Source organism: Numida meleagris, chromosome 1, assembly GCF_002078875.1.
Source record: "Numida meleagris isolate 19003 breed g44 Domestic line chromosome 1, NumMel1.0, whole genome shotgun sequence".
In the NCBI taxonomy this organism is placed as follows: Eukaryota; Metazoa; Chordata; class Aves; order Galliformes; family Numididae; genus Numida; species Numida meleagris.
Window position 1 is genome coordinate 22914054 of NC_034409.1, and position 12579 is coordinate 22926632.

The 12579-nt window shown below is 43.2% G+C and overlaps 1 protein-coding gene across 10 annotated transcripts in view; it reads left to right on the top strand.

Moving 5' to 3' along the window:
* Nucleotides 1-8792, top strand: part of CADPS2 (calcium dependent secretion activator 2) — a 318188-nt gene extending 309396 nt beyond the window's left edge. For all 10 annotated transcript variants that reach the window (XM_021384801.1, XM_021384808.1, XM_021384799.1 and 7 more), the window contains 2 exons: nt 3627-3731; nt 7814-8792. In XM_021384801.1, the coding sequence (XP_021240476.1) occupies nt 3627-3731; nt 7814-7984 (276 nt within the window). In that variant the 3' untranslated portion in view covers nt 7985-8792. The remainder of the gene's footprint in view (nt 1-3626; nt 3732-7813) is intronic.

Below are 12579 nucleotides of genomic sequence, written 5' to 3' on the forward strand. Positions count from 1 at the left end.
GGATCAATGCTGGCCATTCAAGCTGCACCCTCTTTCATTGCTTTGGTTTGTTAATTTAAGACTAAAGGTCCGCCGAGGGGGTTTAGGGTGTTTAAGAAAGCTGATGAACTGTTTAAGAAATCTGATGAACTGAGAGCGTTTATAGCCCTGGTGTGGCAACTATTGGCACTGAGGGAGCTGTGTCCTTGTTGACCCTCTTGTTATTAAAAATGCACAAGTGCTGCGCTTCTCAATATTTCAGCACTCTTTCATTGTCAATACCACCTTCTGAGCCCTTCAGCTTGTTGCTTGCTCTAAAGATCTTCTTAGATTGGGTTTGAAAACTTCACCTTAAACACTAGATTAGACTGATGTTCTGTTTTCCGTGCTCCTGTTGATTTGTTGAACCTTCCCAGGGCTGGAAAGCAAGTAGCAGCTTGATGGGGAGACGGGCTGCTAATATGATTTACCAGTCTACAGTCATGCACAATAAGTGTGAATAAATACAGGGGTCTCACAGAGTCAACCCTAGCCTTTCCTTTTCTCTTATTTTTTACTTCAAAAGAGGTATCTCAGGAAAATGAAGAGAGTAATGCATGCCCTTACAGGAGCTGGATGAGCTATGAATAAAAAGAGGAGGGGAACGCGGAGGCAAACATATTTTTGTTAAAGTGGTTGGCTGCTGTTATGTGCCAATGCGCAAAAATTATATAACAAACACTGTTTTACTCTTGCAAAGAATACGGCACTCATGCTGTATCACTGGCATCTGCAGGGTCCTCCTGTCCTTGCAGTGCTATCGCTATTAGCAGAAAAGCAATTTTTTTTCTTAAAACCACGTAGAAGGATTATTTTCAATTGTTATCACTTAAAAACAGGGTAGTAAGGTCCATTGTCAAAGCGCCGAGCCTTGTGAGTTTGCAGTAGGCGTCCGTGGATGCACCCCTGCCTCTCACACGTTCTCAGGGTTGCCAAAACATGTGCCCTTGGAGTCCACCATCGCCAGTGCTGTGCGTTTTAGCAGACTCCAAAAGAAGGAACAGTGAGATGTTTACTTTCTTTCTTACGAAGTGCTGCAGATATATGCGTCTACAGCTTCGGGCTGCACCGAGCACACAACACTCAGAGGTATAAGGCCAGTAGTGAATGGCAAGTCTGGTATCCCTCTCTAGGAGAGCACAAAAAATACACTTGATTGGATTTTTATTTAAAATAAGTCTTAAAAATAAGAGTGTATATTTTTCTAACAAGTCTTTTTTTTTTTTTTTCTGAGCAGCATATGTGTTCAGGGCAGCAAAGTATCATAGTATCACTTTGCAATCATTGAATTAACCATGTTTACTCACAGTTTAACATGCTAAGAGTAGTCAGGAAAACGTGCTATGTTATCTAACTCACAAATCTGAGAAGCAAAATTGCTCCCCTCCAATTTCTTCGCTTTCTACTTGGTGCAAGGAAGCATATCACAGATATATAGAGAGAGTCTGATTTGAATCTAATTTGAACTGCATCCGTCTTAATTAAGTTATCTGTCTGGGTTTTAAAACACATTTAGAGAGATAACTGGGCCTGGGACTGTTCTCAGCAATGCGTCAGTGCTGGTGCGAAGGGCAACCAGTGACAGGATTTTCAACCCTGCCTGGAGTTTGATCGTATGAGCAACTTCCATCTCTTCTGCTTTCCGCCACTCGTTTGTTGCAAAACAGACACATTGTAGATGTTGTTGGATTGCTTATGTTATTTTTCTATGGAAGAATATCATTGCTGAGAAAACTTCTCTACTAAAATCATGCTCTTTGCATTAATTATTATCAACAACTGTAGAGTCTGGGTGATAATATAATAGTTGGGCTCAGCTTTCTGCAGACAAAGGTGGAATGCTTGGTGTATGAATCTTCATGTTGATTAGATCAGTAGAGTTCACGGAGTGAATCAGCTCAACTGTGTATTATAGTTTTCCAGACATCTGTATGCATACAACAGCTGCCATCTAAGAGCTGCCACTTCCTAACAACTCTGGCATGTGAAAAATATTTTGCAGGTACATATGAAGGAAAGCCAAACAAGCATGCGTGTAACACATGAAATGATATAAATCATATGAGAATGCCAATCAGGGATTAAAAACCATATCATGTGGATATACAGTTGGGCCCATATTTTACTCAGTAAATCAAATCACTTTTATGAAATGTGCAGTCTGCTGCTATGAGGTGTGTATGGTGTGTTTGCTCACTTTACCGCTAAAAAACAAGAAATTAATTGGAGAAAAAGTAATTCATTTCCATCGGTTTATAATTAAAATATATTTGAACACGTTAAATAGAAACAGAAGTCAGCACTACATGAAAATCTTCTTTCTTATTTCAAACTTACCTTAAAACTGATGACTGCAATGAAATGAGACTTTGTTTCCAGTAAAGAAAAAGTATTTACGGGTATTTACTGTATTTAAAACTTTTCCCAGGCAGCTTCCCTTTTGATTAAAGAATTCTACTTTTCTTTGTTGTTACATCCCGTACTAGTAATTTGTCCTCACTGTTTTCTGTATAGATTTCATTTTATTCATGAATATAGAAATGGCTCACGAGACGTGTAAGAGCCTTCTTTTGGATTATTTTGCAAGGCATATCTTGTAAAAAAGGCCATTTCAAAATGCCAAATTTCCTCTTTTTTTGCATATCTATGTTTTTTCTAAAGACACGGGAAATTACATTAGAAAGGAACGTAAGCCTCTTCCCTGTGGGGAATGTGACTTGAAACAGAGCCACGACACAAACTCTTTTAATCTCTCACTGCTAAAATGAAAAAAAAAATCCCTTCCTTTTTCCAGTTTGACTAAATGACATCTGGTTGGTATTTTACAGGAGGGGGATGCAAATGGCTGCAACTATGTTTAGTAAAATCTCTTTTAATCCAGTTAATGGGGAAGAACTTCTATAGTAGCTATTTAGATCTGAGCATTTTTTTGCGGTAACATAGACACCAGCAGCAGAGAGCTTATTCTTGCCACATCCATTTGTGGAGCTTTGAGTGAAAACATACCCATACCTACGATATGAAAGGGAAATAAGGTAGGCTGCATTCATAATCAGCAATTAATAGAAAGCAAAACCTGAACGTGTTGATTTTGAGCAGGGTGAAGGGTTGTTTTGACCGCACATAAATACAATTTCCACGTATTTCTGAAAATTTTCCATGCTAAAATATTTTAAAGAAATAAGACAGAGTTGTTATTCTGTTTGATGCTGTTTTCTAGTTTGTGTTGGAAAATCTAAGGGTAGCAAAATCTGTCCCAGGATGTCATCCTACCTGTTTTTCCCTTGCTGTTTAGCTCATGTAAGTGTGTACTTAATATCCATTCTCACTGACAGATAGCTAAGCACATAACACTATTTTGCTTGAAAATATTATAGCTGAAAAATAAAATGGCAGCTGTTAATTCATGCAAAGAACAGTCTGGGTCAAGTTATTTGATTTCCTACTGACCCGTGCAATTCTCTTAACAGGAAATTATATGATTGTTGACTTCAAGTGCTGATCTGTGATCATTTCAAAGTGTTTCATTACCTCTCATTACCAAATCTGTTAAATGAATAATTCAGGGTTGTTTGGTGTTTGTTTTTTTTTTTTATCCTCTCTTTCAGCAATGGTACAGCGGCTCCATGAAAGTCATATCTATGTGGTTGGCTGATAGATTAGACCTTCAGCTTCACATCTACCAGCTGAAGACTCTCATCAAGATCGTTAAGGTAAATAAAATGTATTTGAGTTATACTGCATAGTAAAGAGAGTGAAGTGGTGATGTTTTAGCAAGGATATGTGGATCACCCAAAAAGTTTGAAAATGTGAAATAGAGTCATAGATTTTTGTAGTTTTTCTGGGTTTTTCCCCCACAATTGATACAAATTTGAGAAGAAAAAGCTTATGAAAACTTCTAACATTAATTATCTGTGCACTAGTAATTTTCAACCATTCTGGCCTCAGTGACAATTCCAATGAATGTTTATAGATTACTGCTAGCTGTATAATAATACTACCCAGTAGTCCTAATAAGCATTTTTTGTACTGATTTTTTTGTTGTTATTTTACCTTAATAATCACAAAAGCTGTTTTTCTCCATTTTTTCCCACCGTCTGGAAAAGTAACTATTCTTTTTCTTATGTGCATGTGATCACTAGGTTCAACTGAAAAACAATATTCTATACATTAGATGCCATTTTCTAATCTTTCATGCTCTGGCATCAGTATCAGTCGAAATACCAGTTCCTCCAGTCCAATCCTGTCATTTACACCAGCCAATGTGAATTTTTTCCAAGTGAAGAGCAAAAGAGCTTGCAACGGGCAATTACGGGCTACCTTACCATAAAAAAAAGTTCCTTTGTAACTCACTTTTTAAATATTAATTAATACCCTTAGGAAAGAGACAAAGACATTTCAGAACTTTTTTTTCCTTTAAGTTCTTTTTCATTTAACTCTGAACTTCCTTGTTATCTGTGCAAATGTGCAATGGGAAGCACCTGCTGTCAATGGCAACCTCCATTTCTCCAAACTATTTTCTAGTGAAGTTCATGTAAGGTTGTTAAGTTGGGAGAATTTTAACCTGTAGGCACTAGCATTGCAACTGGAACTTTAAGCATTCACTAGTTTTAAAGGAGGAGAAGGAGAAGATGATGATGATGATGATGATGATGATGATGAAGAAGAAGAAGAAGAAGAAGAAGAAGAAGAAGAAGAAGAAGAAGAAGAAGAAGAAGAAGAAGAAGAAGAAGAAGAAGAAGAAGAAGAAAAGAGAGAGTCACAACAATATCATTATACCTGCCTGAGCCACCCAAGTTCAGCTTTGCTGTTTCTGACTTTGACCAGTTCCCCTGGGAACAGAATTTGGCTCTTCATTTTATTGCATGCCAAAATGGCAAAAGCGGTTTGTTGTTTGTGGCTGAAATTAATGGCTCTTATGAAAGGTATAAAGCTCTTCTTAAGTTGCAGGAAATAAGAATGAAAGTGTTGCAGGATCTAAGAGCTGTGCCCACTGAGATGGGCAGATTCAAGCACACCAGTTAAATATAACTTGAGAGATTAAAGGAAAAGACTCTTTTCAAACTGATCATTAATTGTAAAGTAGAGATGAATGAGCAGCACAGGCAACTAACCTTGGTTCTGCAGCCTGCCACACAGATTAGCTTTGTTCACAAGAGGCATGCTCCCAGTGGCAATGGGATCACACTGGCTGCAGCAGTAGCCTTCCTGTGCCTGTATGCATGTTTACTTTGCTTGTGTGTTCCACGTGTGTTATTCTGTAGCACTTTCTGCAGATACAGAAGGCTGAAGAAAGTGATGTTAGTCATAGATGATCTTCCTGTCAATGTACTGGAAGGCAGAAAGCCTTGACCACCTGTGGAAGGTGCCAGAACTGGAAGAACTAACCTAGTGTAGAGGCCACTAGGAAACAGTGGTTCAAGCAGTGTATGATAAGAAGCTTTCACTGGAGCAACCACACTCAGGAGAAGCAGCATTCCTCCAAACCATGGAGTCAATGGAGGCATTTCTCTGTTTGCCTTTAGCAAAACTGGGAATCTGTGTTATCTCAGCAGCTCTTGAAAATATTTAAATTAGAAATAAATAAATAAAAGTAGAAGGCCATTCTTAAGGCTCTAGAAATAGTGGATGATTGTTCCATGTTTGGACACAGCAAAGGCGATGGCGTTGTTAAGAATGGGCAGAGGGAAACTGCTCATTCTTGTTAGTGCCAAGACGGAGGGATGTGGCGTAAAGGCATCATTAGGTGTCTGAGACACATGCAGAAGGACATGACTAAAGAAAGGTCAAGGACCTAGAGGAAAGTTAGGAAGAAATGAAAAATTAAACTTGGAAGTGAACATTATTATCCTGCAAAAGTATGTCAAGAGAAGAGCAGTGACTGAACCTGAGAGTGCTGGACTGAGAATGGGAGGAATACAATGTAAAACAGAAAGAAATTGTTGTAGGACCTGTTAACAGCATAAAAGGAAATTGAATGTTCGGTGTTATAAAAAGGGAACGCAATGGTGGCACTTGAAAAAGACCAGGCAGAGTACTCAGAGAAGTGTGTGAGCAAAACATAAGCTGCATCCATTGACTCTGAAGCTGACCTGGGAAAGTCAAATAAATCTCAGTTTCAGTGATTCAGACAAGGTTTAAATAATCATCATAGATATAGCAGCAGAAAAATATTCTCCCGGCCGAGCGTTACCCATTTTGAGAGGTGTCTTTTGCAGCTCTTTGAAGTATGAAGTGAAACAAGATCAGCTCTTTTCTCCTTTCTTTTTTTCTAGGAGTTGTGCACAGTCTCTTCCTGCAGAGGAATGGGCCCAATAGCTCTTAATTAGTTGCCATTTTCTTTTTCCTGTAGTCTCTTCCATACACACTGAGAACTCACAGTGTAAAGAAAAAGCTTATCCTTCTTAAACTTTGTAGGGTAACTTGGGAAAGGTTATTTCAAACACATTACCGATAAAAAAACAAGGAAGGTAGAGTAGATGATTTTCCATGTGCTCACTTGAATATATAATCAATAAATAAAACCATTTTATTCCCAGCTCTCACTGAAAGTCAAAGAAAAAAGTCACACCTGCTGGTTCATAGGAAGGCTGCTTACCGAGGAGACAAAACTCTGCCAAGCAGCAAAAAAAGAAAGATGTAGATATGTCTCAAACTGTAGGTGCATTAGAATGTAAATTAACATTGATTGAAGTAGGCACCTGAGAAACTCTTACATCTTAGAATATAGATCATAATCTAAAATTTAATTTATTTTTCTACCTTTGGTACGTAAATGTAGAGATAAATGCAAATGAAATTATAGTTTGGGGAAAGTCAGACTTTCACATTTACTGTAAAATGACAGAAACAGCTGTAGACAAGTTCGCATTGCAGTATGCAGTTAGAAAGCTTCTTGGTTGGCTTCTTATTGAATAAATTAGACAAATGGAAGTTACTGAGAAGTCTGCATACAGTTTTAGAAACAGATTACAGCATACAATCTCCTAAAGAAATTACCATCAAAGTGTGGCTTGAGGACTCTTTTCTTTGTGTTCTTAGGGTGAAACAAAGTGGTCTTGCTTACCCCCATATGTTTTTTTGCAAAGTTACCCCTGCAAAATGTTATGATCTAAACCCACTGGCAGTATTTCCACTGCTGTTGTCGTTAGCAAAGGCAGCACCATTGCTAGACAAATATGTAGAAAGGGTCCATGGAGGACTAGTGTATGTAGGCAGAAGCTGATGCCCAAGAAAGGTTTCTTTTTTTCAAAATAGTGCTCAAGGGACAGAAGATGATGAACAATTTCCAGGAATTAAAAAAAAAACCACGACATTTAAATATTCATGACCATGGGCTTGAGCACTCAAGCAAAACTATTTAGCATTGCATCTGTCTAAGCTTGTCAAATAGCAGTGTTCTTTGGAAAATTCTGATGATTTGTTAAGGCTGGAATTGTTTTCTGTGGATCCAGAATCACTGTCACTAGCTGCTGCGTTTTCAAGTTAAATAGGTCACTTTGAGTCTCTCCTTTTCACAGAGTACAAACTAATATAAAACCTGGCCTAGTGGGAGGTGTCCCTGGCTATAGCAGGGGTTTGGAACTAGATGATCCTAAAGGTTCTTTCTAACCCAAACCATTCTATGATTCTATGATTTTTTAAGCTAAAACAACACACATCTTTAGCAAATTCTAGATTATAGATCCACAAATGTAGGAGGAATGATGTTACTCTGCTGGCATGCTTGAAATGGCCAGCGTGCAGTGAGTGGAAGGTGGCTCATCCAATTCAGGATGTTTTATTTGTGCCACAGAAAACCTACCGAGACTTCCGATTGCAAGGAGTGATGGAAGGAACGCTGAACAGTAAAACCTACGACACTGTCCACAGCCGTCTCACCGTGGAGGAAGCCACTGTCTCAGTCACAGATGCAGGAGGACTTCAGGGCATTACGATGAAAGACAGTGATGAAGAAGAAGGATGATAGCGTTTCACCGAGCGTTTGGAGTGCCGGGGTGGTGGTTTGAGGGTGGGGGTTGTCTTTGGCTTAGGATTTTTTTTGTAACTTGTCCTTGTAGTTGCATTTATAGTTTTGCCTTACGACATAGGCGCTGAAGTGTAATTTGCTCACTTTTTAAAATACTGAAAGTAAGATTATCAGAGGAAAAGTGCCAAGGACTCTTTGAGAACAAAGGTTGTAGCATATTTTAATGTATGGCTTTGCTTAGGGCTGCAAGAACACTGGCATGGAGTTTGAGTTCCACTTGTGATTATGTTTCCTCCCCTTTTGTTCATTACCATTTGTTCTTGTACCTCCATCGAATATTGATGTCCTGTGCAGAAAACAAAATGTGTGCCTCACTTGAAACACAACTATACAGGAAATCGTTCTCAGAATAAGTCAGTGCCCTAGGTAAAAGAAAAAAAGTAAATAGTGTCTTTTCAGGATGACACTTTGTTTACTTTGTGTGTGTGCTTTATTTTACATAATTATGTGATGTGCATTAAAAAATTTAATCTTGTTTTTTTGTATTTTGAGGTTGGTATGTAAGTGGTAGGACTTCAAGGACAGTCAAACCCGTACACACTACTTAGGAGTGCCGTTGTGTCTATTCATTTTGCAAGTTTAAAGATATCTCATCGTGTTGGATGTCAGTAAGCTTGCCATCAATGTTTCTAATTCTGTGAAAAATTTCAGGCAATAAGAACACATTTTGTCGTGACCACTTCTGTATTTATCCAAGTTTGTATAGAATTCTACAATTAAAAGATGTTTTCAATATTTCAAACCATTTGAACTGTCATGTGGATTCCTCAAGAGAACGAGCTTTTTTGAAGGATCATATTTTGTTTATGGGGTGGTTTATCACTTGGTTTGTAGAGCAGATTTATTTGGAATACAAATATCCAGGGACACAATGGCTTTGTAAAGAAGAAAAGCGAACAAAGACCCTTACTGACAGATGAACAGACAATGCCCGCTGTCCATTTTCCTATGTCTTCAGTGTGAGTTAGAAAGAATTCCAATTTTTCTAAGTTCAAACTCACAACTGGTGAAAAAGTCATGTTGGATGATTTTGGTTTTGTTTCAAGAGAGAACATGACTAATTCCTAGTTTTGTGTAGACAGAATCTGAGAGAACGCAGAATAGCAGAATTGTACCTGAAGGGGTGCTGAGCTCCTTATCAAGCCCTGGAGTTACACTTGAAGAGAGAGTCTTCGCTGATGGACTTACTGAGGATCTGTGAGGCTCGCGTAAAGTTTCCCTGCAAAAACAGGCCATAGAGCTTCAGGGCTGGAAGTGCTGGAGTGTAGTGTCCCACACTGGAGCCCTACCATCCTCTCTGGGGTGCAAGGCGAGTTTCAAGGAACAGGAGGGTGGGAGGTGACTGCTGCAGTGCAGGCCCCTTACATCTCTTCATTCACATTGCCAGTTTTGCTGAGCTCAGGCCTGGAGGAGCCTCAGCAGTGTTTTTCACCATCCCCAGGCACCTAGATGTGTGCGCTGGCTTGGTCTTTGCTTGCATTTCTCGAGGCTTTCCCTACTCCCACATCCAAGGGGTGTCAGTGCCTGGAAGCTGCCAGCATTTGAAGGGAGACCCTGCCAGGCTGTGGCCTACAGCAGGGCTTGGAAGAAGCCAGGCCACTCAGTGTAGCACCCAGCTCCCAGCCCAATGAAGGCCAGAGGGAACTTGCCTTGACAAATATGTCCCTGCTTGACCTTCTCCCTCCCACCATTACCCTCCTGAGAACCCACAGAGGTATCCGTTGTGAAAAGGCCAGGGCAGACCTCACTGTGTTGGCCGCATGGTGGTGGCTGAGGCCTCCAGACCAAGGCAGGGACACCTACACAGAGCTGTGCTGAGAGCTGAGCCCTCTGCAGGCAGCCAGTGACACAGGGGGACAATAAATTGTGAAAAGTGCCAAGCACCTGCTCAAAGCCAAAAGCTGTGCTTTGCTGGCTAAGGGGCCCACAGGAGCTTCCCAGTTCCCTGCACCCTCATCCTGGTAAATGGAGCTGAAGGCATTCTTCAGTGGAGACATGAGGAGACCTTCAAGTCTCTGAGATGTCACAAGGGAAGGAAGTGGTGTCAAACTGGACACTGTCCTCAGCAAGTCGCTAAAGTCACTAACTGTGCCACTAACAGCGTCACTAGCAGTGTCACTAACAATCTGGAGTGGGAGCTAGAGCCATGGGAGACAGGTGTGGCTGCTCTCAGCATGGCCCGGGAGGGGATGGGCTTCGCTCTCCTCCAGCAGAGCCCTGGCCTGGCAGCAACTCATCTGCCGGCCCTGATAGCCAAAAGCACAGCAGGAAACAGTGCTGTAAGTCACCTTCCAGTGAGTCTGTCCTGTGTAAAAAGTCGTCGCTGCACTGAGAAGGGCTTCTTAGTAATGCTGACAACTCTCCCTCCCTGTTTATTTGGGCAGAGAGAGGAGAAAATGTAACCTATAGAGTAGGTTATAGCAATTTCACCTGTCAAGAGGACTAACGAGCTGCCAGGGTCCTGACTGACTTCACCTGGACTCTCACCTTCTGCCCAGGACTTCGACCCAGCTCAGCACAGGGTTCTGTACTGGTGATGCCCTGGATCACAGACCTTGTAGAGCCAGATGCTGGATCTACGGCCCCTGAGCTGTGTGTTGGCTTCAGACCTGCTCGGCCATCACAAACCTGCTGGAGGGCTGAGCTCAGGGCTTTCCCCTGCTCAGCCTGCCCTGCTGCCTGCCTGGGGGTGCTGGAACTGGTTGGTGGGATCCTGCTCCAACAGCCTAGGGGCCCCCCAGCTCCTTGTCCTTCAGGGAGCAGTGACCCTCCCTGTGCTCTGACACCATCTTTAGGAAGAAGAAAAAAAATCTGCAAATTTTGTATTTTGCAGTGGGATTGAGTCGCTCAAATGTTGTGGGGCATGCTGCATGTACCATGCAGACATCCAGCACTTGGCTGTACAATTTCATTTGTGTGCAGTACTTGCACGATGTGTCTGTCAGTAAGACAGAGGTGAGTCAAGAAATAGTGGGGAAAAAAGACACAAATCAAAAGATGAAGAAATGGAAGATGATGTAACCATGAAGAGGTTACAAGATGTTGGCGATTTTCAAAAAATTAACTCAGATGTGAAGTATGTGGTAAGTTATTATTAGCAAGGCAGCATAACACCCATCACAGGAAGGCAGGTACTGAAATGACAGCACCACAAAGGTCACTCTACTTCTTATCAACTCACATATTTTCTTAATAACTGGATTTGTGAACCCTGAACCAACGCCAGGCTTGAGAAGGCCAGTATCTGTGTGACAGCCTCGCGGGCAGGCAGGGACACGAGGTCCCCCTCTATGCACGTTTTTAATGCAGGTTTTAACCCCCCGCCCCTCTCCCCCCGAGGTGTGCAGGCGTCGCAGAGTGCCGGGGGGGCTCCGTGCAGCCTCCGCCTGCCCTGAGTGCCGGGTGGGCTTAGGAAGGAGAGGTCTCGTTCCGTTTAGCTCTCGGCATGTTGGTGGCACAGAAGGGGTTGGGAACGGGCAGAGCTGGGTGCGAGGGCAGCGCATCTCTCCGCCGCCTGCCCCAGGGGAAACCGGGCGGAGTCGGGACGCTTCAGCCAGACGACTGTCGGCAAATGGGAGCCCCCGGGCAGCAACGGGGGACCCGCGTCCCAGAGGGAGAGCGGAACTCGTTTTGTGCCGAACGGCAGAAATGGCGATGGGCCAAGCAGCTCCGCGCCCCTCGGGCTCCCGCGGGCGTGGGGCACTTGCTCTAACGGAGACAAACGCACCCGCAGGTGATGGCCGTACGGGCGGTGCTGCTCTCTGAAGCCGTGCCCGTGTTCCCGAGCAGCCCCGCCGGGCGCAGCGGAGCGCCGTCCAGCAGCAGGGCGCTTTGCTGTGATGTATTTTATTTTTTTCGATAATTTTGTTATTGTTCTCACCCCTCTCATTTGGCTTCTCGCTCTCTCCATGTCGGTAGCACGGGAGCGAGGTTAGCCCCGCACCGAGCCCCGCTGATGCCGCACACCGAGCGCAGCGCTGGCAACGCAGCACAATGCCTCCGCGCAGCCGAGCAGCACTTCTCTTTGCTCCAGGTTAGCTCCTAACACGCCAGGAGAAAACAAACAAACAAAGAAACAAACAAAAAAGAATAAGTTAATTACTCCTGATCCTATTCAGGAATCTTAAAATTAAACAGCTTCCCCGAGCCAAAGAGCGCGCGGCGTTCATTTAGCAGGAACGGGGCCAAACGCCGCTCGACTGGGAAAGGAACAAGTGTGGAGGTGTCACTCACGGTGGCAGCTGCCGCTGGCCCCTCCCCGCCACTCTCGCCGAGGGCCTTCGGAGCGCGGGCACCGCCGTCCCCCCGGACACGGCGCCGGGATGAACGGGGCGACCGCTGCGCTCGGAGCCGCCCGCGTGGATCGCGGGGCCGGGAGCGCTCCGCGGGGTCACCGCCAACTTCGGGCGGCCGTGGTTAAGGGCTTTCTGCGCGAAAAGGCTCCGTGTCCCCCGGTTCGGCCGTCGGTTTAGAGGGGCCTGTGTGAGTCGTACCGTAATGTGACATTTTGTTTTACCTCCATGAGCACTTGT